Source organism: Photinus pyralis, unplaced genomic scaffold (assembly GCF_008802855.1).
Source record: "Photinus pyralis isolate 1611_PpyrPB1 unplaced genomic scaffold, Ppyr1.3 Ppyr1.4_LG3b, whole genome shotgun sequence".
NCBI lineage: Eukaryota > Metazoa > Arthropoda > Insecta > Coleoptera > Lampyridae > Photinus > Photinus pyralis.
Genome location: NW_022170510.1, coordinates 28,555,723 through 28,583,175, shown reverse-complemented (window position 1 = coordinate 28,583,175; position 27,453 = coordinate 28,555,723). Strand labels below are relative to the sequence as shown.

General features: G+C 35.4%; 1 protein-coding gene across 1 annotated transcript; it reads left to right on the top strand.

Moving 5' to 3' along the window:
- The first annotated feature begins 1,094 nt into the window (after positions 1–1,094).
- Positions 1,095–27,364, top strand: LOC116166925 (proteoglycan Cow). The gene is made up of 9 exons (XM_031482140.1): positions 1,095–1,149; positions 24,561–24,663; positions 24,931–25,089; positions 25,139–25,284; positions 25,332–25,558; positions 25,610–25,850; positions 25,903–26,160; positions 26,214–26,351; positions 26,450–27,364. Exons 2-9 carry the CDS (start codon positions 24,599–24,601, stop codon positions 26,575–26,577), a joined length of 1,362 nt encoding a protein of 453 aa, XP_031338000.1. The 5' UTR covers positions 1,095–1,149; positions 24,561–24,598; the 3' UTR covers positions 26,578–27,364.
- Positions 27,365–27,453: the final 89 nt, after the last annotated feature.

Here is a 27,453-nt window from a genome sequence, read left to right as displayed (position 1 = left end):
CGACCGATTGTGATCAAATACTATTTCTATACGACATGAACATTTACCGTTGGATTACGTAATCTTTGAGTGATCGTGTTTCACCTTCACAATTTTAAATGAATTATTAATTGTACGAAACCTAGGAATTTCATCAACTATCCTTTTCAATCATTTGGATCAACCTAATGTACAATCAGTACTTCGAGTTTGGACGACCAAGGGATATCGCTGTTATTATTACGTGGATCCGCCAAGAGGAAAATAATGTTTGATTAAATAACAAGGGTCCTGTAGCTTTGTTCATTTTATTTTTAAGATTGTAAATTGTTAGTAAGGGGGATAGTAACCCTTTGTAATTTTGTATGTATTATTGGTCCACGAAAAGCTAAGTTTTTAATTTTTAGGCATGAATAAAAAGGTAAATTCTGTTTGAAAAATTTGAGCTAGCCAGTGGCATAATTTTACAAAAAAGTAACGGCACTGTTTTATATAATTTAAAAATAGCGTCACATTAGTACGAGCAATCATTTCAGCCCTGGTTTTGTACCTACCAGTCACAATACTAATTTCGGTGTCTTTTCTTTAAAAATGTCCAATGGAATTGATCGCCGACAAAAATTTAAAACGAGAAAGTTTCGATCTCGGTTTTGTGAAATGTTTCGCTTTGCCAGTTTTGGGCTTAATGAATTTAACCTCCTACAATTTAACTGAAATTATGAACTAAACTTTTTGCATTGCGAACACTTGAAAACTTGCTTATTTTCTTTAGAAGCTGAAAGATAAACATAAAAAGTTGCTTTAATGTTAAACTTTTAATGAACCTCGCTTAAGACAAGCAAAGACCGATTACGAACTGAAAAAAGTATAAAATAAACCTACATCGCCTGAACCTTAACAAATCTGCTTCAAGAATTGAAAAGTAAAACAGAAATACAACACCCTCCGTTTTAATTTATTTCATTAATGTTAATGGAATTAGCAGAACCGAATTTTTCGGTATCTTTAGCAATTGCGTCGGTGCGCATGAATAATTTTAAACCGAGGAAACTTCATTATAAATTGTACCGTTCCCGATTATATAAATATTGAACAGTTTTACTTTGTTTCAGGATGATACAAAGACAACGAAAATTGGCGAAAAGAAAAGATGGATCCACGATCCTTCAAGTAAGTAAATCTGCATGACTTCAGTGTCGTTGCCTCTGAAGTATGTTTAGTATGCAAATTTTACAAATTCTGATTAATTAGACTAATCCCGATTAAAAGAAACCTTTAGTTGTGCAATGTGTAAGGGAGTTAGCTAGCTAGGCAGCTGCCTTTCAGGACAAACGTTGTCGCAAAACAAGAAAGTCATAACAATTCAAACGATTCCGTAGGTGTACCTACTGCTCAGATACTCCACATATTCTTTTATTTTAAGCGGGATTATTCAGTTCCGTGTAAAGTAGAGTAATTGCTCGAATATGTGGAAATTAAGAAAACAATATGCCAACTCCCCTGTTATTAATATTGTGCCATTAACAACCAGAAATGCACAAATCCCAGATCAATTACGCAAGAATAAACGCGAAAGTATTCCCTTGTAGGTACCACCAAGGTACGCTTACAACAAAATAAATCCACCACTCCGTGACGCGCCTTAGATTTACGGCACTTATGGGCAGAAATAACACTCCATGTAAATTCTACCTAACTTTTTAACAAACAATAAACCCATTTCTATGTTTCGCATTTATAATGTCGTTGTTCTGATTCGGATTATGATGATAGAATGAACTTCATTCTAGCACGATTTTTGGTAACTTTTCCATTCTACTAACACGATTTTTGGAGGCTTTTTTTGTTTAGGAATTGGTATCCCTGTTATGTGTGACAGCCAACAAAACGTCAGCACAAGAGTACGCTTTATACTTTGTATGCTCGTGTTCTGTGGTAAAGTTAAAGTTGGTTACTTTTTTTCACACTAATATCAATGTTTATTCATTAAACAAAGCTCATATTTAAGGAAAAATGCACACGCATTACGATTTATTATTAAATTACACCAATAAAGTCATTAAACAAGTTTGCATAAACGATTTCTTAAAAATGTGCTAAAATGAAATTATCTAACCCCAACCTAACTTTCGTTCTTAAAAGAACAATTGTTATAAATTTTAACAGTCACCGTGGAATGTTCACCTGCATTTATAGTAATTCCGGGGACATTTTGTAACGAGTTAACAGTGGTGGATTCGAGGGTGGATTGTTTTCCGCTAGTAACAGTACATGGTTTCGTGGAGGGTCCAGCTTGAGGTTGTTTGGATTGAGTAGTCGAAACCGAAAGTAACTCTGCGACTTCAATTCTCAACCCTCTGCTGTTGAGGAACTTTTCCACCCACCATGTTGCTTCAGTGTCATTATATCTGCACCATTGTTCGCCAAGTGTGATGCTGATGATCGGCGAAAGCAATGCCCGGAATATTCATCGCAGTTCCGCAACTTGAGATATCTTGCAATAATTCGGGGCATCTCGCCTATTTTGTTCAAACCAATTGGTTGCACCGTGCAACGTCCTTGTCGATAAAATATGAAAAACCGTTTGTGGGTTATATGTACAGGTCTTAAGCAAGCATACTCCTTGATTAAGCCTATCCACATTGCATTTGTAATTGCAAATAGCCTTGGACGTTTAGTTTTGGTTTTTGGTACCGTCACAAAAGTTGAATCGGACTTGTAGTCTATATCATCCGTAAGCAAATTTTTTAGTTCCTCCCGCCTGCATGCTCCGGAATAACCAATTATTAGAATTACCTATAAATGTATCAGTGTGTAATTGTTGATTGAAAATTAATAAAATTACCTTCGCTGCCAAATACTCTGTGTTGGGTGCTTCATTAATGAATCTTTCTAATTCAGGATATTCTAATATTTTAAACTTCTTTGCCTCATATCCAACTGATGTTCGTCTTAATAATGCCTGCAGTTTCATAAATTTAGAAATATCAATATTCTCTCGAACATTCAACATAGATCGGAGCATCGAGTAATTCTTCCACAACGTAGAACTTTTGTAGCTCTTGCTCATTATTGTAAAGAATGCTAACAAAACATTTTCACTTATCACTGTCACGTTTTGTGCGCCACACCAATCTTTAAATTTTAGGTATTCTTTTTCATCCTCTCCTTTTGATTTTGTCGGTAACAGATTATCGACCGCTTCTTCGGCTATTAAGTGTAGTTCTGGCGGAGTAGATGAAAAGGTTGTCTCAGACATTGCAAATTTTACCTTCGTGTATCTATTTTCAGGCGCATAACGAAAAATGTTAAAATTTAGAGAGACTAATTTAAACATTTGAAAGATGTACGCAGTGCTGCCAACTTTATTTTGACGCGGCAATATTTCTATTTTAAACTAAATACATACTTTTTTATAAATAATAATTAAGGGCTCAACATAGAAAATAGTATAAAACGTTCGTTGCAGAAGGCCTTCTATCACTGGTTCATTCGAACCTTCGCCGCTGCGCGGCTCAGGTTCGAAACTTGAACTCGTGCTAGAATAGGCCGCCTTCTGCAACTTATGTTTTAATATACTATTCTGGTGCAGGTTAGAAAAACAAAACAACAACAGAGAACAATAAACTGGCACATAGATCCTATTTAAGCTATTTATTATTTATCGTGACTTTACACCGATATTTAAAATCAATTGAACGCTACCATGCATCAACTTGGCTTATACTGAAATCGATAATAATATGGCATTAATTACAATTCAAGTGTAACAAGGTAATAAAGTAATTGTAAACGATTTACAAAAAGCGCATTTCAACTTGCATTCATTTCCCATTTTTAAAAAGCAACTTCTGTTAAAATCGTAAAAATCCGGCCACAAATATGAAAGATATACGTCTTTCGCTATAAAAACCGATGCACGTCATTGATTTATGAATCAATTTCAGACAAGTTTTCTATAGATTTCGCACACTTGTTTTTTTTTGTACATGTTGCAGTGTTGCAGCATATGTCTGAAATTGATACACAAATCAATGACGTATAGCATTGCATAATTGACGTGCTATTTCATTTTCAGTTTATAAGAAGAATTTCATTTCAATGCTTTCCTAAATAAGAAAATTGGCACTGCGCATGCGCAAAACCAAAACTGGCGTTTGATTTTCCTTTATTCCAAGTGCCTATGTATCAAATTTCATTTAAATACTTTTATAAATAAAAACGTTTGCAATTCGGTTTATAAATGGTCGAGATGCGAAAAGGGCACTGTGAATTTTGAATCGATTCGACTCAACTTTTGGCATTGCGTATTATATGGCTTAGCCCATATTGAATTTCATGCAATTCAGTTCATAACTAATTGCGATGTCAAAGCGATCGGACATTTCTAAACAAAGTTAGCGTTCGTACGGATAGATGGATGGACAGACAGACAAGGGAACAGACGGACAGACCAACATACAGACGACAGACAGCAATACAAAATTATAAACGATCTCTAGGATCGTTAATCAGCGGCAAAAGTGTAAAATTATGGAACATGTAAAAAATGGTTTTTTGTTTTTTTTTACAATAACTTTTTAGCAATAAACGCAGAAAAAATTCCTTCCTTGCCGCAAGCTTCGACACCATGACGAACCAATTAGCGAAAAAAGTAGAACACTAGCTCTTAAGATAAAGAACTAGTAGCGTCCCAACGGATGGCCGGACGGACGGACAGACGGACAAAGCGGCCACAATAGCGCATTTTTTTATTGTTGTGGAAATGGCTAGTGAATGTCCCCGTAATGACAGGTAGACGAAAGCGAAAGCGAAAGAAACTATTGAAAACTTTCCAATGTACTCACTTACTTTCTCACAATTCTTTTCCTTTTTTACATTACAATAGTTTTCACTGTTCAGCCTGTACGACAACATCGGAGTATTTTATCTCCCTCATAATCGTGCCTTTACACCTGATATTTGACGGTTACTTCGCAAGCAAACCGATTTTTTAATGTTGTAGTGTCGCATTAATGAATATTTATAATAGTGATTACATTATTGTTTGTTACAGACAACGGCGAAATTAGTTTAATATACAACATAGTATTTCTTCTAACTTTGGATAATGTTTTACGAAAGTACGGACACATCATCACTGTAACGATGAACTTTGTATTATTCGAAATTGGAACAAATTTTAATTGAAATGGAGACTTACGTTCGTATTCCTTCAGCCCGAAATGCACAAATACCGAGTTTTCTAGTATATGATTCACCCTTGGTAATTCAAACCCGTATCGTTTTTTTTTATTTGTTCATAAATCGCTAAAACTATAACTTTTGCCTTTATTACGGCTCGAAAATTTAAAAAAATGAAATGCGATCCAATCTCTACACTTTAAGGCGCTATAACCCTTCCCGAAGTAATTAAGACACTGGAACCAACCAATTCATTCTTCTACCTCCACAAAAACACTACTTATCTGAAAGATTTAAAACTACTAAATAATTTACAACCTGAAAATTGCCATTTTATCTATTTCTGCGGAAAGATTGAACAATTTATTTCCGAATTTAAAAAGTTACCATCACAAGTATGAGAAAAAGATATCAAAAAATGTTTTACAAATCCCCAATCGTTTCTCAGATTTCAAAGAACATACTATTAGACCGGGAGGCAGCGTACATAGTAAATAAACCATAAGCGACAAAAAATTCGACAATACAGGCTGAAAGTACGTTGAAAACTAATAATAAAATCACTCGTCTGCCAGTCGTAAGTGGCAGCATTAACTTGGGGCGGCGCTGAATAGGTGACTTCTTTAGGTGATCAACTAAATTACCAAACTATAAACTTGGGGCGGCGCTGAATAGGTGACTTCTTTAGGTGATCAACTAAATTACCAAACTATAACATGAAAAAAAGAAATGTTGTCGCAACTAACAATTAGTTACTCCAACTAATTTTTTTAGTAGCTATAGCCTCAACAAAATTATTTGCTGTAGGAAATCAACATAACTTGTTGGAAGTAAATTTGTTCCAGTAGCTAAAACAATTACTTGTGACAAATTATACAAGTTAGTTAAGAAAGCATACCATTTTTGTTTGAGGAACTAAATAAGCTTGCAAAAAAATTTGTCCCTGTAACAAGTAATGCTTAGTCGCAGCAGCATAGCGGTATTGTTATATAAACTAACGAGTATTTGCTGGACCTCCTAATTTGTCCTTTTTTATCTTTGTTGTAGTAGCATACCATTTATGCTGGAAAAACTAATAAATTGTCTCAAATGATTAGTTGGATTAACTATGAATCCTGGTTGGCACAATAAATTTTCCGCTCTGTCTGCATCGTCCACGCGTTTTGGTGATGTCAATTAAAACAAATCACTTTTTTTTAAAATACACATTTATTAAATCACTTACTGTTTACCTAACTACAAAAGAAAAACTTTTTTATCATTAACATCTCCAAAGACAAAATATAAAACACTTAAATTAAAACCGAGATTAAAACTTACCTACACTACATGTAAACAGCTTTTACATATACAGCGTGTTTCGAAATTCGCGCACACGGACTATGGGATGGTGTTATACAAAGAAAACTGAATAAAAAGTTCCTCGACCAGTTTCTGATCAGACCGGCACTTTTCGAGTTGTCGTTGTTCGAAAAATCTAAAAATGAAAATGCCGGAAAACAAAAGATAGTTCAAAACAATTTATGGATTAAAGTTACACTTACCTTCAAACACCAAAAGTAGTTCGGGGAATCCCCATTGTTCCAATATATCACCTACACTTTGTTCAGCCATTGAAAAAACATTAAAACACTAAAAGTTCGTAATGTAAATAACCGAAATTCAGTAGGTATAAGATTGACGACTTACCGTGAAAAAATGAGCTAGTATAGTAATTATGACACTGGACAGGGCACAGAGTACTTTGTAATGATGTCCTCTCACATCTGGCTGGCACTCTGGGACATGCAAGGCAAGGTGAGATAAGCACATCCTGTCAACTACTTGGGAATTTCATGATTGCAGTATTATAAATAAAATTTTATATTATTTTCGTCCTTCAAGTTAAGGAATTTAGTATGTTGTCACAGATACAGTGGTATTAGGTTTATCAGCAAACTGCTTTTTGTTATGAAGGCATACTTTTATGTTCATGGAATCAATGCAATATGCTCGTTGGCGCTCTTAACAAAAAATGTTTGCTATCCTCCAACAAAGTTTCATTATTAACCCCAGGAAATCGCAACTACTTGGGAAAACTAAAGCAGTAAATTATTTAGTTCTTAAAACCATTTCTTTTTGCTGCTGCAACAATATGCATGTAGCAATTCTAAATTTGTTACCACAAGGAAGTCATTTTTTTCAGTGAAGGGTCACGGAAAAGATTTGTATCAAGAAATCCCATTTTTTCCATAGTTTTCAAATATGCTATGGCAGACAATTTCAAGTGCAGCGTTGGTAGCGAAAGACGCCCTCCAATGTAGGGAAAAACACCCCTGAACTAAACCACGAGGACCGTATAAAAATTATACATAAAAAATTCCTCTTTTTGTCATTACTTTAAAATATATCCTGGCAGACGAATATTAAGTGTAGCTTTAATAGTGGCAGACGTCTTAGAAGTTAAAAAATTTAGGTACCTATAGTAAATCCCAGCGAGTGCGAACGTGTGAGAGATAAGCGCGCGAGATAATAACCAACAGAGATAGCGATAGGACTGAGATCTTTCAAACCCTTTGATTCTAAACTTCTGATTCACATAGTTCCATCCACTTCAATGAAACGGATTGTAGAAACTCAGACATTTTTCGGTGGCATTCGCTCAAATTGCGATGAACTAAACCATGAGGACCATACACAAGTCATACATCCGGTAAATGCGTGGGAACCCGGTAACGCGTTACCCTGCGCGTTACACACATCAACACCCAAATTCACGAACATCTCTCGAAGATTTATGAATTTCTGCGTGTTATTGGAAAACAGACCTACTTCCATCTATACCTTGATGGTAGGGTCAATTTTACATTTCCCACAGCAATAACAGCAATATCCATATCGGAAGCGCTAATAATGACTTTGCTACTTGTTGGTAGTTTACCAAAATGGTAAATTATTCGAGAATCTGCCTCTTAGTGGCTGCAGCACAATTCAGTTTTTACCACATCATCTTCCCTTGTCACAAATTTATAGCACCTATCTTCATATGTGGCAAACACAACTTTCCTTCCAAGTAAAGCACAACAGGTCTTTTTTGCCTATGAACGGTATAAGTAATCTATAAGAGACGCTTTGAGCTATCATTGCGAAGTGGTTTTATAAAATGTGCAGGCTGCTTCTGAGTGGAAACAGAAATTGAGTAGGATTGTAATCTTTCCTTATTTTGATCCCAACGATCATGTTCTGCGTCCTTCATGGAAGGGGTAACTATCTGTCAAAAGTAAGATGTACTTCTCTCGCTGAGACAGCACAAATCTTGCCGAGAATGTGTTCAGAAAATGGCTCAAAGGTTTACCGGAGATCTTTTAAAAGATGCAAAAAAAAATAATCCATCGATTAAAACAACATCTACAACTGGCGATGGACTGGGAGCACTTGAAGAAATCATACTTCCGAAAAAGTTTCAGCAAAACAAACTTGTCGATTTTAATCATCGATCCATCAATGTTGCATAGAGACAACGGAACTGGAGTCAGAGGATAGTTTAGAACGAGCTGAAGATCTATTTTCTTTTCTCTTCAAGTTTTCTGTTTCTCATTCTGAGAAGAATTCAAGAAATACCGACAATCTTATCGCGAAATAAACAATTTATTATTTTCCCTAATTTAATTCGTTTGGTAACTTCAAGCGGTGCGTAAATCTATAGCTATCTCTGTTCGTTGTGATCTCGCGCGCTTATCTCTCACACGCTCGCACTCGCTGGGATTTACTATACCTAAATTTTTTAACTTCTAAGACGTCTGCCACTATTAAAGCTACACTTAATATCGTCTGCCAGGATATATTTTAAAGCAGTGACAAAAAGAGGAATTTTTTATGTATAATTTTTATACGGCCCTTATGGTTTAGTTCAGGGGTGTTTTTCCCTACATTGGAGGGCGTCTTTCGCTACCAACGCTGCACTTGAAATCGTCTGCCATAGCATATTTGAAAACTATGGAAAAAATGGGATTTCTTGATACAAATCTTTTCCGTGACCCTTATAGTTTGGTAATTTAGTTGATCACCTAAAGAAGTCACCTATTCAGCGCCGCCCCAAGTTAATGCTGCCACTTACGACTGGCAGACGAGTGATTTTATTATTAGTTTTCAACGTACTTTCAGCCTGTATTGTCGAATTTTTTGTCGCTTATGGTTTAGTTACTATGTACGCTGCCTCCCGGGCTATATAGGCTCATTTTATTTTACATGGTAAAGGCTCAATCTAACCATAAGCAATTCAAATTTAACGTATCCGCTTACGAAAAATCAATCAATGACTTAAATAATCTGTCAGTCAGCCATTTTGGCGGCGCTTTTATTGTTATCTCTTTCTAACACATGAGTACAATGGATTGTGGTACTTTCAAGCATTTAGTAACTTTCGATGCCACATATCATTGTTTTTTAGGAGCCAGATTTTCGAAAAAACGCAGGAGTACCATGAAAACGAATTTAGGAGCATTGAGGTAGATCGAGTTCTAAGGAAGGCACATCAATAGCTTGAGGAGTTATTTCAATTGTGGTGCTCCCGTAAAGTGGGCTGTCATTTTTCGGAACCGGATTTTTGGAAAAAGGCAGAAGTACAATGGAAACGAGTTTTGACACATTGAATTTTGATCATCACGGGATGCGACCCTTGAAGAAATAGATTATCTTTAATGTGCGGTATTTCAGTCCCCCCAGAAGCTTGGTGAATATCTCCATTGGAAAAATAGGTTAATTCCTAGGCCTACCGAACCTTCATTTTTCTCAGCATTCATTCGTTTGCTTTGATAATTAAAAGCAGACCACATTTGAACTTCTTGATGGTAAGCCACTTTATTGTAGGGGGGCTGTGTCGGGAAAGATTTCCAAAGAAGTAGGTATAGATCTACACCATTCTTTGTCCTTTATAATTAACTTAGAGGTTGGGTACCTACCGATTTATTTATCGATTTATGTTGTCCAGAGAAACGGTAAAACATGACTTTTGAGGTATCTGGGGCCTAAATCTGGCACCTACTACCGGCCTTGTACCGTTGCTACTAGAACCTCGAGAGCGTAACTATAGAGTGTGTAATTTAAATACAAGGTTTAATGTATCCTATCAATATTTTTTCACGAAAGAATGCCTATGTAATTTTATGGAGCACATAATAGTTTATTAAATGATCAACTTGCTTCAATGTATTTTTTCTCCAAGAATTTCAGTTAAATCGCTACCATTCTAGGCCTCTAATGTAGATGTACAATACAAAGACAGATAATAAGACGAAAATACTCCAAACAATTTAGCGAATGAGATGTCATTCTTTGTGAGCTTGTAAAATGTACACAATTATTTCACGAAAAAGTCCTTCCTCTACGTTTGACTATCGATTTTTTTTCCAACATTAAAAATCTGAAACCACCAAATTCAACCGCATGTTATCCCAAGTAATTGGGTTTATTTGATAACATAATAAAATGAGACCCACATATCCAACTTAATTCCATTCGAAGGTGTGTGACTTCTCCGAGGCGAAGCTTTCCTTTTCAAAGCATTTTTAAGCTTAGTTGACAAGTTGATTTATTCATGTACTTCTCTTTGACTTTATTCGTCAACTGAATTAGACGTGCCGTTCCAAAAGATCCATCGTTGTCTTTTTCGGTGTAACGTAGAAAATGATTAATAACCGTATTCTGTATTTTCCCAAACTTCACTTTTCAAAGTAAATTATTTTCCAAATAGGTAGTATATAATTGACCTTATAGCCACGTGAGAAAATGTACTAAACTATTTGTAATTACTTATATTCGACTGCATTCCTACCTTTACTTTTAGCAAACGCCGCCCGTACCAATGCAATTACTTAGTTAATAACGTACTAGTAGTGGATAGGTCTTTTAAAACAAAATCTAGTAGAAAGTATTACAAACATCAAACTTTAGGAAATGATCGATATTTGTTACTTCTTCAAGTTTAAATTGCGTATACTTTTTACCACTCGCACGTTAGTTTGCAGTTGCAAGATATTATTGTGAGGAGCAAAAAGCAATATTTTGTTAAACCGAAATCGTACCTGGTGGTACACTGTACGAAAGTCGAAAATTGCTGAGCTGCGGAGGTTGTAGAAGGCAGAGTCGCTAGATCAAATTGGAATGAAAGCGATTGCTTGGCCACTGTCCTGTCCGTTTGTAGATCGTGTGTCTTTCGATATTCAATGAACTCTTAACATCACAGCCGTAGAAGTACAAAAGAAAGGCCTCTCCGGCTGCTGATATTTTCTCTAGGATTGCGTCTGGCATGGTGACCACAGAAAGCCACTCCAGGAGTTGTAAGTGTCGTTGCAGCTGCTTGAAAATCTTTGTGTTTCCTTCTCTGAAGGGAGCAGAGAGTCACATCCTGTTGCAGCATGGTAGAAAAGGAGAGAAGAGGGTTTTCTTCGAAAAGGTTGTGTGATCGTAACCACTCAGATCTACCTGACTTGTCGAAACTCTCGCAGTTCTACGTGTTGCTCACTGGATTTGGAGAAGCCGCAGCTAAGGGTTTCTATCGCGTCGACGACATTTGATGATGCAGGAATGGCGCTTACCCATCGTGCTATCACATTTTCAAAGATCCTGCTCAATCGTCATATCCATCCAAATTCCACACCAAACTTGTCGGATCTTCAAACAATAAAAATCCCTGGTCCACAAACTGTTGTAGTGTCATGATTTCTTCCTGGATTTTTCGTATGTGTTAATATCCTACGTGCTATTCCCAGCCAAAACAAATCCAACAAACCAAAAGTCATTAAAATCGATACAGCCGTTCTATTCTAGTTATAACGTTATTAACACATTTAGATTTTTCTGTTTGACATATAATCGTGAATTTTCCCATTTTCCGGTCAAATTTTCGCATGTTAATATTCTATGTCCTATTCCCAGGGAAGACTGATCCAATAAACCAAAAATTACTCAAATCGACCAAGCCGTTCTTCAGTTATAAAATTACAAAAACATTTCGGCACACACGGCGCAAAACTTCTCCCCAGCACAGAGGAGAGATTCAACTCCGTTCTCGGTTAACCTGTTAACTTCTAACAGACTAAATACCTTAAACTCCAAACATATCCGCAAAATTTTGAATAATTAAAATGGAAAATTAGAAAAGTGCGATTTAATCTTAACACACAAAAGGAAAATACAAAAACACAAAAACTTATTACAAATAGACTAAATTTAAGACTTGACTACTTACATTACATGTCCGGGAATGGAAATATCCAAATAAAAGGTATCCTTACACAGTTCACAAAAGCAATTTTCAATGAACACACTTTATACTAACGACCGGGTAATTGCAGTATCTTTTCTTCGGGTTGACAAGGACGTTCCAAATAAAAAAATTCAACTTCAAACTGAGCCACGTTGAAAACACACTTATGAAACACCGACAAACACCGCTCCTTGCAGCACCTTTGATAGCCAAAACTTCAAACGTCGAACAATAAGTAGCCGCGAATTCGGCTTCCGGCTTCACACGGCTTGGACGAAACTTTCAATACTGGTCATAACTTCAAAACAAATAATCCACGATGGAACTCGCAATAAATTCTTCAACGAAACGTAATACTGCGTAAACTGTGGCAAAAAAACGGATTTAACTTTTCAAAGAAACGTAGTTAACTGTGGCTAAAAGCGACGACTTTCTTGTTGACATCCTATTTAAGGCGAAACACTTCTTCCGAAAATCAAAATTATAACAACCAATCATACACAGTTGACAACAAAGACCATCCCTTCAACGTACGTTAAAAGACCAAAAAGTAGAGGTCGAATAGTTTTTATAAATCAATTTGTTATCAGACTTTAAGAGATAAATCCAAACTTAAATTCTAGGAAAAAATAAACTTTCATCTCTCTTTAACTACACAGAAAAAGCGATAAATCACATCCACCTGTCAATTAAATTAAGCATTTACAATTGATAACAGACAAAGACCCAGCAATTCCCAGAAATTCTACGTTAAATAAAATAAAAATGTAAACAATAACAACCTTGACCGCTTTCTCGTATGACACAAATAATCCCCATGTCGTTACATAGACCCACGACAAATTAATAACATTTCACTGCAAATGTTAATTACATAAAAAGGGAGGCCGCCCTTGTCCATCTTAATTAGGATGTCCGAAAATTTCAGCCTACCGTGCGAAATAAACACAGCAATACATTACAACAAAGAAATTATCATTTGTTTCAAAAATAGTTCAGTTTAACCGACTTTCGAACCATAACTCTTAGGTTGTTCGCCGAAGGACATTCTCTTAACGTGCGTTTATGTTTCCTACTGTATTTGTTTGTAGGAATGGGGTACATTTACACTCTTTTCCAGTGTTTAATCGTAGTTTCTAGTCCTAACGTAAAAACACTTTGTCCTTTTTCTTTAGAAAAATCAAATCGGCGAAAAATATTATTTTGACGAATATTTCACAATTGTTAAGTCTAATAGAGGTTTTTTTTAAATACAAATATGTTTCTCTCTTTCCCGGTTTTCATATTTAGATATGTGCAAAATATTTATATTTATATTTAGAAAATATAGCCAAAACCCGAAAATATCCAAGATGGCGACGATTTTTTCAAGATGGCGGCTTATGGCCAACTCAGATTTTATGGGACTTTGGGGAGGGCTTTCAGGACATTGTGGGCGACGCCAATTTTCAGCTTGTTTCTAATTTTGCCTGGGTCATTTAATAATGTGGCCTTTATACCGTTGAGTGAAGGATTAGGTTAATTACTCAATGCTTATACCTAGCGATGTATGAGTATGTTTCTTTCATTGTGTGTTAAAAATTTCACCTAATTCGAACAAACCATAGTCATTAGTCAACGTGTTTTAGCATCTTGACAATCTGCAGTTTTTTTTCATTCTAGCTTGGGCTGGCTGTCCTTGTCAATAATGTTTATCTTACTGTCATTTGCAATCACCGTGAACGCAGTCATGTTGTTTAAAAAATTATCTTCATTTTCAATCTGACCCCATTTATGTTTTGCTTTGAAGGTGACCTTATCATAAGAAAAATAGGGCGAAACAATTGCCAGATTCTATACATTTAACTCTTGGAAAACTACGACATTTGCATTTTGTATTGCTTTAAAAAATGGCAAGAACTGAAGTTTTCTCGTAAATAATTTTATTACTGCACGCTAACTTCTCAAATGAAGTATAGCTAAGAAATGAACTACGTATTTATGCGTTAAACGCATTCGGTAAAATTGAATCACCGACAAAATTTTGTGAGAAAACTGTTGGTCGTTATATGAACTTTAAATTCGTATTTTCGGCTGTCATCGAAAACTTACTGAAACAAGTTGGTAGACACGTGTTACACGAAAAGGCCGTTGGTGTAATTGAGTTAACAGTTTCCGAAGTTTGTTGTCAAAAACTAAGTTAAGCAAAAGTGCAAAAAGTTTGTAATCTAATAACTTTTGCGGAAATATGAATATGGAAGTTTGGAAGAATTAAAAGTGTGCAAATTAGGATATTTAGATGCAATTTGCGTCAAATAAAAACCATTTATTGCATTGCAGTGCAATGCGACGTTAAGTAATTAATTATAAGTATTTAAAGGAGTAAATTAATGTGTGCACCATCATTTTTGGGGAAGTGAAAAGTTAACTCGAAACCACCCATTAGAATCTGAACCCCTAATCAATCACGAAAATTAGTAAATTACTAAATGAAGGAAATAATCAAACTTGACCTTACTCTCAAGTCCTTCATCGCTTAGGCAGGGTGGCTCTCCAAAAATTACTCCGACGCGCCCATTTCAAAATTTGTATGTAATTGTATACGCTCCACTATTTTTCATTAAACTGTATAGACTTCGACGATAGGGGTTAGGACCTCGTGCCTACCGGTATGTTTTTCTGGTCTTAGCATTAATATTATTACGAGGAAAATACGCTCTCGCCATTTATGTTTGCATATAATGACTTTTTAAACTTGCCTTATGATTTCGTACATTATTCTAAATGGTTTGAAGTAAAACAAGCAAAAAAACAGAACCCTCCATGATGAATTTTCAATAAGAAAAATACACGGAAACGTATTCATACTAGGTACCTAGCTCAAGAAATACTAAAAGAAATTCGTTAGCGTTTTCCGTATTCTTTGTTAAAAGACATGTTTTTGGGGTCATTAGTTCGGTTCTACACATACATAAGGAAGCACGACAATAGGGGACAATAAATTAGACCGGGATGTTATACCTCGGTTAAAAATGTGCACGGCGGTCCAAAAATTCACACATTTTACATACGTTGAATAAATTTCTGACGACGGAATCCATTAGTACGCGCAGTTCTATGTAGGCACTTCTGCTTCGATATATTAAATCTAGACAGAAGGAAAACTTGGGCTCGTATCGCACAAGTATTGTGAAAAATGAAACTAAATGTTACTTTAGTGGTTTGACGTACCAATTCTCATAAATATAGATAGTGGAGAAATGCACGAATATAAGCGAGGCGAAATATTCCAAGAATAATGGCCTCAATTTTTGCAATACATTTGTAGTACAGGAACAGTACATTATGTTTGTGTGGGAGAAGACTTGCGGAAAAATGTTTGCTTGAAATAGAAAAATAAAAAATTGAAATGTCTTTCCATTTGTCTGAAAAGCGTCGAAAAGTTTTGCGTTTGGAATAGGAAATTATTTCAATGTTTGTATATTGAAATTATTGGGTACACGAAAATTAACAAATGTCTAATCATTCCAGGTGAATTAATGTAATTCAGTTGTTACTGATTCATAACGTCTCACGTATGATAATTTTCTATACGGTGAGTATATCCTCTTCATTTCATGAAACTCTGACGCACTCATGTAGAATGGGGGATTTTAGTTACACAAGTTTCATTAATAACGTTCATATATAACGCGTGTATCATTGAAAATTTAATCTACGACGGTCCAAACAGATTTTATTCAGATTTTTGGGTTATCTAACCGTTTTCATAAATTATGATTCAAAATTATCAAGTGCCCATACTAGTGGATGTCATGGTAATCGCGTTTGTCAATTTTTGTGCTTTTATAGAAGCCATAATGACATCCAATTGGCCATGCTTTATCTGTCATAATGACACCGTCATAGATTAATTCTTTTATTTTATAGCATATGTTAAATTGACATTTTAATAGGTTTGAATTAGTAGACTAATGGCCGTTTGCACCGACAAATTTAAGTGGAGCTTAGCTTAAACGTAGCTTAAAATCCATGGCAACGATTATTGAGACAATGGTTACCATGGATTTTAAGCTACGCTTAAGCTAAGTGCCGCTTAAATTTGTCGGTGCAAACGGCCATAAGCCGTAAAGGTAGATACAGTGAAACAAATCATTGTGCATTCTAATGGCATTCTTATTTCAAATGCATGATATAAAATGACGTTCAAAACATATGACAATTCGCGACTGCCAAACCTAAGCTTGCTGTTTTTGACATCTCTAAATTAAATTCAGAATTGTCAGAAGCGATAGAATGATTTATATGGCTTCTGCTATAAAATAAAGTTTTGTATTATACACGACGATAAAGGGAAACTAACCATCTCGTTATCATCTTTCACTCAATGGTTAAAATATCCCTTTATCGTCTTGTATAATAAATAACTATAACAAAAGTACTGGCAGGCGAGACAATTGTAACATTGCAAAATGTCAATTGCAAGCTGCTTCCATGGCCAACTATAAGAAAAAATGGAAATTGTAATTTTACCCATGTTCATTATTTGAATGGTAACTTGTTATACATGGTTGGAAAGAGAGAAAAAACTGAATCAAACTGAGTAAACATTCAGTATGGCGTCCATTTAAAATAAGGAAGTTGATGTCAATATCTGCATTTCGTTTTTCTCGCCAGATTTTTTGTCTTTTTGTCAATGCTCCTTTGAGGAATTTGACAAAAAGACAAAAATCTGGCGAGAAAAACGAAATGCAAGCGCTAAGACAAAAACGCTTGCTTGGGGCTCCCCGTTATTTTAATTGACAGTTCGTATACATTGGGTTACAAGATTTTATTATTTTACTCCCAGGCCAAAAAGCATTTTGCGTAACTAAAAAATTCATACCCATTACACTACGTCCATTGAATTTGAATTTATCCCATCGAAGTTGCTTTTCGTGGTTTCGAATCGTACGCAGCGTGACTGGAGTGAACTGCGAAGAATTGTACAATATTTAAAGGGTTCCATCAACCTGAAGCGTCGACTTAGCACCCGTGATGATGATTCTGTTTTTTTTTTGATAGGACGGAATGCCGAACTGATCGGTCTAACAGCAGATTTTTGTCCTGCGGTAGTGCTATATCATGGGAATGCCACAAACAGACATGTGATTCGGTCTTGTCTGAAAATGCTGCACACTGAAAAATTTAGTAACAGGACAAAACATTTTGTCAAGCACATCAAATCTGAAAGATCCAGTTCATGTATTGTTTATTGGAAATCATGACGGCCGATTTGCTCACCAAGTCGGTGGCACGAGTTTAACAGCTTCGACGACTGAGCGAACTTAGGACTAAAAAGCCAGTGTTGAGGAGGAGTGTGGAAATGGGTAGCAACACATGCTTTGTTGGGTGTGGCGTGTGACAAGTAAAAAATAAACCCCCATTTAGTTTTATCTCTTGAGTTTTTTACTTTCCCGGCTCCGTTTTTGTAATTCCACTACGTTGTCGTGCCCGTCTGTCTGCTCAAAAAAAAACACAGATAATCATTTAAGTGAAAATTAAAGTCCTCGAATAAGATAATTTTTTATGAAAATATATCACCTTATTCAATGGTGAAATCAGTAAATTATATCGATGCTGTGAACGATCAGGTGACTTTCGTTTTTGAATCAACTGCACCTTATAAGCCCCCACTTTTACCAACAGGTGCAATGTTTTTAAAGGACCGATGCGAATACGTTCTCTTGATGATATGTTATGTATTGAACTAGTCAATTCAAATTTAGCCACCAAATTATTAATTACAGTCTCTGACAATTATGACGACTAAAAATATCCATAAATTCACGATAGGTCGTTTGAACAGAGCATCCATTTTTGTAATTGCGACACCACTGACCACCTCCCCTTTATCTACCCAATGTTTTTATTTATTTATTTATTTGCTTTTATTTTTGAGTGGTCGGGGTTTCAGCCAAGGCTGTTCTACCCTCGGTTCTACCAACCCAACCCACTATATATACATTTACAAATATCCACGCCGGAACCCGGATTCGAACCAGGGGCCCTTAGCACCACAATCCAGTTTCAACTGAACTGCGCCACGCGGTTAATAATACAGATTACTTCTGAGCATTGTATAATTTACTGGGAAAAAACTCAAGTTTATACTACACAAAAAATATCAAACTAACTCCAAAAACTGATACTAGAGCAACATTCGCCATTGTACGCCTTAGACCGCTTTTACACGCGGATACAGTCGCCTGCGGACTGGTATCTCGGATACACATACTGTAACATGATGGCGACTTCCGTCGCGTGGTATGCTATCTCCCACCACCGTTACATTCTCTCCCCTTATTTTTACTCGTAGTGCCTATCGTTTGTGCGACATTTTAAGATGAAACACTATAGGTTCAGTTCGTCCTCTAACCAGCGTCATTCAATCGAATCGTCCGATTTGAATTTCTATGTTTAAGAATAATTATCCTCGTTAGGTAGCTAAAAAAACTACGAAAATAAATATGGCTCAAAAAATTTGTGGGAGTGCTAACTTTTTTCTATAATGTGTTAATTTCCTAATGAGGCTCGGAGAATGTTCTCATCATAAACGGCGGCCATAAATTCCTAAATAACACCGATTTAAAGTAGACGCATCACGCAACGCGTAAAAGCTTGTATTATAAGGCAAACGACGTTTACCTACCAGAAATAAAGCATTAATCCCTAATTCGTTATCAAGATCAAGCATTTACGTGTTACAGTTACGTAGAACGTATAACCTGCAATAAACGCTTTGTAAATTGTCGGAAATTTCACAGTGGTTGGTAATTTCCGTCTTTACTTCTCATCGCGTCGTTATGGTACGGAAATTTCCCGCAGCTGAACTTTCCTGTAGCAAAGGCACGTTACATACGAAATAGGTTATACAAATTACAGGCAAGGGCATTTATGACATTCTAACGGCACGGCGTTGTATATGAATGCAATTGCATCTAGAGAAACACAAACACGTAGCTGCTTGTTCATAATAACTACAACTTAAATTCATATTTCAGGTTACTAAAGTTGTGTACCTACCCCCTACAAGTTTAAATCATTCAATCATTGTAGCTTTTTCTATAAAATACAACACCAATAAAAATGGTAGAAAAACTCCATTTGGTACGATTGCATATTTTTATCTAGGTAATCTGCCTACAATTGATATGAAAGAAAAGGAATTTAAGGCAAAACAACATTTATTTTTACACGTATATGCTATAGGGCGGATGTAATTACTCGAAGTCACATTCGTAACTTGCCGAACCTTTTTTATCCTTTTACATGGTTTTATCGGCAAAATTCCTCTCACATTCTCAGAAAACCGTTATGTCAATTTTCGCGCTGAACACTGCGTTTTCGTTTCTTTTGGTGGTGAGGAATCTGTATTCACCCACTGAAGAAGGAACTAGGCAGACTAAGAAATCCTTGTTATGGTCTTGATTAGCTAAAGAAATAGAATAATAGACAGGGTAGAACATAAGATTTGTTGTCATAATCGAGGTTAATTTAATAAATTATCTCAAAATATTACAAATAGGAGAGGCCTGAAAGGTCAATGTTTAACTTCAATCAATTTTTAGCAAAAAGGGGATCAACTCCTAGTCAGGAAATTATCAATATCAAAACAGGCTTCCGCAGAAAACAATGGAGCTGTAATTGTTTAATAACTATTCAAAAAATGTAGTAATTACAATTCGGTTGTATCGAAAACCAGTATGTAATCAAAGGTTTATTATATCAAGGAGCCATCGAAAATAAAAATATTACTTCGAGCTCTGGTCGTGACGGCCGTTTGAGCTCAGAAGGGTGCTTTTCTAAGTTATCTGTAACAGATAGATACCCAAACAAAAAACAACAGGGGTAGTAAATAGCGCGGCACATAAATATTGCGGTAGTAATGTCTAACGTCTGACACTCCGGTACTCGTATACTAAAATCGTAATAAATGCTCAATAAGAATCATTCATTCATTTTATGTTAACTAAACAAATGCAAAATTTTGATTGACAATGAATCGTCGTCAACGTAAACATAAATAAAATAATAACAATAAAAGTAATTTATTCATTCTAGAATGATAAATGACCATTGACTAATATTCAGTTACAAATGCGCTACAAACCGTTGATCTGTTTACTTTGGAAATACAAAATCAATCACGGTGGTTGTGAATGACAATTGGGAAGATATTCGACCCGTTCTAATTTATAAAATCGTCGGTGCATAAGTTAGTACTACTCAAAATGTGTTTGTGTTGAAATAACATTGTCAACAGTTGTAAAACCACGTGTTCCTACAAAGAGGACATTTCTTCATAGCGCAGAAACGTGCCAAACAGCACATGGGAAATTTGCGTTATGAAGTTACCTAGTAAAGTACTACATACACTTTGATAAAAGACTAGTTTCGTGCTGGTGTTAACATCGATACAAAAAAGTACACACAATTTACGGGAGACCCTTTCTCAGTTTTTAAATACATATGTAAACTATACGAAGCACAAAATTCCTATTTTCCATGCCTTATCTTAAAAGTCATCGGAGAAAAGCTAAAACATTTTCAAAATCTTTCACCATATCCCATATCAGACAACGTGCAAAAACTACGCCCGCAGGTCGTACGATCTGAGGTTTTTTAACGACGGAGTGATAAACGGCAAATATAAAACTGTTATTATCAAGTTTTATCACAGCGGCGAAAAAATAAATCAGTGAGTCAATCAAAATTGAGGAACAAATTTCTCAATGACCGAAATTTATACACAAAATGTAAATTTCACACAACCAATTTTAAATTACAACCCTATCTTTATATTTTTCGCAACGAGTTATTTGATGACGTTGCGTAGGAATGGAATGTAGTCAACACGATAGCCCTTTGAGCTTATTTAAAAATGTGTACCAAATCAGACGTATTAATAATCCAATCTGCAGCAAAATTAACTTATGGAGGGTAGAAAATATTCAAAATCGCAACGTGCGACATTTAAAAGTACGTAAGTTTTACTCGGTTTCAGCATAAATTTGATTACCTTTCCCTGCCGTATCCCCTAATTGTTTCATGGATGCGGCTGTAATCTGAAAAATTAGTAGGTAACATATTATATTAAGGTACCCTTAAACTAAATGTTTCATTAGTATTCTCTAAAGAGACCACCTTGCTAGCTATAGTAGCGGTAATTGGCAATGTTATCCTGTGTAAGCGAAGATTTAGTATTGCCTGTATCAGGATAATTGGAGAGTGTAATCACAAATTATAAGATTATCTGGGAACTGTATTTACGATTATGTACTTTACTTTAGTTATGGAAAGGATGATCGTGTTACCCACTGGGACAATTAAAGTATTCTTTTTCAAAGTGATTGCCGTCTCCATGTCATTGCTGGAATAGTTTTAAATCCTATCGGAATAACGGTACTTTCATTCTGTCTCGACGCTCCTTGGAACGCAAACTAAGTGCTTTATTCAACGTTAATTATACGCACACATTTCATTACGGAATGTAGCAGAACAAAAAGGGATGCTTATATCTTGTAATAAGGAAATTATTAATTAATTACATTTTAAATGCTGTGAAAACTTACCCTTTAATGCAATATTAACTTGGCTGCGTTTTAATGCATGTAAATTTAATGTGCTTCTAAAAAAATATGTTGAATCTAAGTATATGTAAGGGTAGCTCCAGGAAGAGGTATAAATTTTTTCAATTTGGTATAGGTAGGTACTTGACATGCAGGCTGATGTAGTTAGTTTGGGAATTGTTCTTTCGTTTTTTTTTCCTTTCTACTTTTAACGTACAACCCCGTGTGGGAACGAGGAAAGCATATTTCCACTGCGAAATACACACGAAATACACAGCATGCGGCAAGAGTTCGTTAATCAAAGGCAGCTTGCACTTTGTGTGTGTATGCGTACAATACTGGATTTTACTTTACTAATCATGAGGTTGTTTAATTATTTTTTTTTTTATTTTTAACTTTTATTAGATGGTATTTACCAAGAGCGAATTCGATTAGCAGAGGACAGTCTCTCGCGCATTTTCCAACGAAGTTGGGTGCGCTATTGCAGCCACTTTCTCTGTCCGTCTGTCCCAGACCTCAACTACTTCTACAGTTTTCAGGATATTTAGTTCGTTTTTTTTGCATTGGGTAGCATATAGCTCTGGAATCTGAGCCAAGGAAAATCTTGACTATTAAACTGCACATTCGCAGGCTGCGCAATATCAACTTTCTTATTTATTAATATATTTTGTTGAAATTTAACCACAGATACTTGTAGTAAAGGCAAACATATCGCATATGGTAAAAATCATATGCCAGAACGCCAACTTTCTCATTTATGGAGATATTTATTGGGCATTTTAACCAAAGTTTTAGTAAAAGCAAACGTGTCGCATATTGTAAACATTAGATGAATATGCGCATGAGCAGGATGCGCAATATTAAATGTCTTATTTATTGATATATCTTTTTGAAATTTGAATCACAGATGCTTCTTTTATAGACACACATATCTGTTATTGCGAACATAGCTATGACCTTTTGCGAAGTACTGATCAATTCATGGAAAATGCACTGGTTACTCGCCTTAGGGCGAAAACCTTTTTACTTGTGTTGTCCGCCGACCTATAAACCGAGCTTGAGTATGGGTGGCATGGACTGTGAATATTTTGGGGTGTATTTATTTACACATTTCTTTTTTTAAATTCTGGCAGGCTGATCAGTGATCATCTACATCGGCGAGTGGTTGGTTGTTCTGTTTATGTCATACATTGAAGTTGGAATTAAAATTGATCGGTATAATATTGCGGTATGAACGCTATGGACGTGTGTTGATTTTGCTGGAGGTAATGGGTTGGTGGCAAATAGGGGGAGATTCTCTTGAACTATCACAAGATACAAACTCGAAAAAAGATATCACCGTTAGATATCTCGACAAACTAATTCTTGGCGCGAAAGTTTTTCGAAAATTTGAAACTCGTCGCCAATTTGTGAACAAATGTTATAACATTTGGTTGTTTCACATTAATGCCCAATCGAACGACGTTAACGGAGTAATATATCTATTGGTGAGGTCAAAATGAATATCTCCTGAAAGGTGTGTTGAAGAACACGGAAAATAATAGAACGCCTGAATTAAACATAACTATTGGCGTTTAAGTGCGAATATCTCGACAACAAACGACAGAAGGAACATGGAACAATGACATGGATAAGCGTGTAGTTAATTAATCGAATAGATTAAATGATTTTTAAATTAATTGGATTTTGTATACGTTAATCATTATTGGCTTCAAGTATTAAAAACAACTCCACGGTCGTATACATAAGTCTGGAAACTCTGTTTTTTGAGATGAGGTTCTTACGTGTCGTCAAACTCCTAATCCTTCGCTTAGCTGCTAGGTGGCGTATGGATCTAGGAATGTTGTCAAGATTATTTTGAACCGCTTATATCGATATAAGTATACCATTGAATAACTTAATTTTTTATTCAATGAGTATACGTATAACATACGTCACATTGGTGCAGATGGTATAACCGTTGGCTTACATCGCGACAACCCAGATTGAAATCCGAGCGCGTATGCTTTTTTTTCTATACGTTCATTAAATTTATGCGACTTTTTGCATTAATTATTTGAATTAGCATTAAAAAAGATTAAACTTAAATTTCAATTTAATTTTAAATTAGGAGGAAGGATAATTGTTATAACGTCACAATGGAAAAGATATTACGGGAGAGTTAATTTAATACAGTAGATAGAATAGGTACATTCAATTGAGAAAATTTGCCCCGAATTATTCTCTAATCTCTATCCGATTCAAAATGCGCCGTTAAAACATCATGCGCGGTCAGCGGCAGTTTTTAGGCAGCAAATCTGATTAGAACGACTATGCTAATAATCTACTTTTTGGCCAGCAGCAATACGCATTTTACTCAATTTTATTCAATCATATGTCAGTTTGGCATCATTACGGTGAGCAACAAGGATAGCGTTATCGGAGAATGACGCAAATTAGTAAGAAAAGCGTTTAGTCCATAAGATATACTGCATGGAGGTGCGAACGCAGTATAGATTTTTTTTTAATTATGTCTAGTCTTACAGTACAGCAATAAATTACAAAGAGTATTTTTTTTTCAGGTGATTTATGTCGGCCTCTCAATTGCAAAAAGAAGGAGATGTGTTTATTAGAAGACGCCTTTACAGCGGTTTGTGTATCAAAAAAAGAACTTCAAAAAAATGGGTAAGTAATATGGTGGTTCCATTTTCCTTCTGCTCTCGCAATTCTTAATTCGTCCCATTAGTAGAAATGCGTTATTTTTATATTTACAGTACATTGAGTATATTGTTCTGGAGCCTCTCAATCTTTGTTTTCTTTTTTATGAAAATCTAATACCAAAAATTCTTTGGGCAATCAGGATAAATAGATTTTTCAGTTATATTTATTAAAAATGGTTAATGCAGTAGTAAAGTGCTTCCATGCACAATCCTTATATTAGAAACGTTTCAGAGACGTTGTGGTTCCGAAGTCGATGTTAAACTCAGAAGAATCTGGTAAACGTCGAGAACGTCAAGACTCCAGAGATGAAGATGCAGATGATGACGTTTTTTATGATACAGAAGAGGATCCAGATGATGATACAGATGAGGATCTTAATGATTCATTGGCGTAAGTGAACTAACATTCTAGTGTAAATTTATTTAAACGTGTTATCCAGATGTAAGCCATGTCCTGTGGTAAAACCAACATTCTTATGCGGAGCTGACAATCGAACATACAGCTCGCTTTGTAGGTTAGATTACCACAACTGCATTCACCACACATCCATAAAGGTTACTTGCAAAGGTTTTTGTCCGTGTAAAGGTAAAGAACTGCATTATTATCATGGAGAAATATAATTTTATTTTTAGAAAATGAGACTCACTTACGAAAGAAACTAAGGCAATCTGAAAGACTCAATTCCTTTATGAACAAGTACAAGTCAACATTAGATAAAAAGGGAACTGTAGGTGCATCTTTAAGTGGGGAAAAGACGGTACAAACTCCACCCCGTTCTGATAAATACACATTTACTCCACAAGATTTTAAATACGACAACAAGCACTACAAGTATATAAAGTATACCAAATATAATAAGGTTTGGTACACGTACAAACTGTTCGACTTACTTTAGAATATAATTTTCTAGGACAATAATCTGCTATATGCAGAGGACAAGGAAAGGCTTCGTGGATACAATGACGTTATTGATAACAAAATATACAGTAATTCATTAGGAACACTGATTCCTGCAACACCACCAGCGAAACAATGTTCACCTGCTGCACTGCAAGCTATGGGCAATCGTCTTTTGGATTGGTTTTCAGTAGTCATGACGGACACCTCCAAAAGAAGAAGAAGCCACACTAAATCAAAAAATAAATCACTGAGTAAGATCTATTTCTTTAAGTTAATCTCACTACAACGCATTTACCTTCGCAGCTCATTTTCCTTCACTGTGCAAAGTTGAGGTCCGATGGATGTTCCAACACTTGGATGTTAACGGCGACGGACGCCTTTCATTACAAGAGCTTTACGACTTGGAGCACGATCAGAGCGAACTTTGCCTGCAACCTTTCTTGCAGCAATGCGATTCCGATCATGATTTAAACGTAACCCCTTCCGAATGGTGTCGGTGCTATCAACGAACGGAACGCCCTTGTGCGGCAGTAAAACGTAAAATTACTGCCGAATTACAAGGTTCGGGTACTAACCTTTGCAGTAATCTGTGGGTGTTATTTTTTTAATTTTAGGAGTGTATGTACCTGACTGTGATAGCCAAGGTTACTATCGACCTACTCAATGCCACAATGCTATTGGAATGTGTTGGTGTGTTGACAAGCATGGGGTAGAATTTGCGAATACGCGCACACATGCTAAACCTAATTGCGGTAGGTAGTCAATAATATGAATTCATACTGTTACCTATGCTAAATATACGGGGTTAGAATTCAAAAATAAAAATTTAACTAACAAAAAATCGTTTCAGACACACTTTTGAATAAAGCAAACGATATTTTGAAACCAATAACCAATAATGCAAATAATCACAGTGATGACGAAGACGATTCGGATCAAGATGTCGAAGGGAGCGCTGATCATCCGGCGGATTATTAACTTTCCTGCCTAAAATTCAACTACCAATTATATCTCAGTTGATTTTTGCCATTAATTTTTTATGCTTACATTAAATCATTCTAGGATGAATCTGTATAAAGTCCTGTGTTGACATTATGGCTGAATCGTAAATGTAGGCGTAAGATGTGTAAGTGTAGATTGCATTGAACTTTTTTTAAGTATAGCTTTATATATAAAGAAAACACAAACATTCCATAGATGCCATAAGATATACTGTTATATTCGTTATTTATAATAGTCATAGTTTTATTTCCTATTAACAAGTATGCACATGTTTCTTTGTATTTTCGTATTGTAAATACTAATATGTTCATGTTTATAATTATTTTTCTTAAGACAAATGTATAAATTTTAGGTAGGTGTGTATTGCTGTGTTGACACTTAGAAGTATTAGGGAATCGACTCTTGCAGCTTATTCATGTTCGTGAAGTCTTTATAGCAAAATAATACTAATTATGCATTTATGTAATAGAAATATTATCGTTGTTACATTTAGATATTATTTATGTGATTTTGATGTCTGTATACAATATTTTTATTAGCTATTAGTAGATTTATAAATTTAATAATGACCTTTAGTGTTTAATCAAAAAGTAATATTAATGTATATAATGCAGGAAAAGACTAATATTTAATTTTTTATTATTGTTTTATTAACATTTATACATATGTATTAAATTTGTACCGTAATCAAACTTTCGTGGGTTAAATCCAACAATTAAAATAATACCATATTCCAGTGTAATTTAAAAAAATCAAAAACATAGGTACATTTACATAACACTCATTTACAATTTTACCTGTGTACTTAGGTACATATGATGTAAGACAATGCCACTGTATCTTCATTAACCA

Bases quoted from the DNA above. Each gene is read 5' to 3' on its own strand.
- LOC116166925 (XM_031482140.1), top strand. From the start codon at position 24,599: ATGTGTTTATTAGAAGACGCCTTTACAGCGGTTTGTGTATCAAAAAAA. The intron at 25,285-25,331 runs GTAAAGAACTGC...TTTTATTTTTAG, and splicing joins AGGTTTTTGTCCGTGTAAAG to AAAATGAGACTCACTTACGA. The intron at 25,851-25,902 runs GTAAGATCTATT...TTACCTTCGCAG, and splicing joins ATCAAAAAATAAATCACTGA to CTCATTTTCCTTCACTGTGC.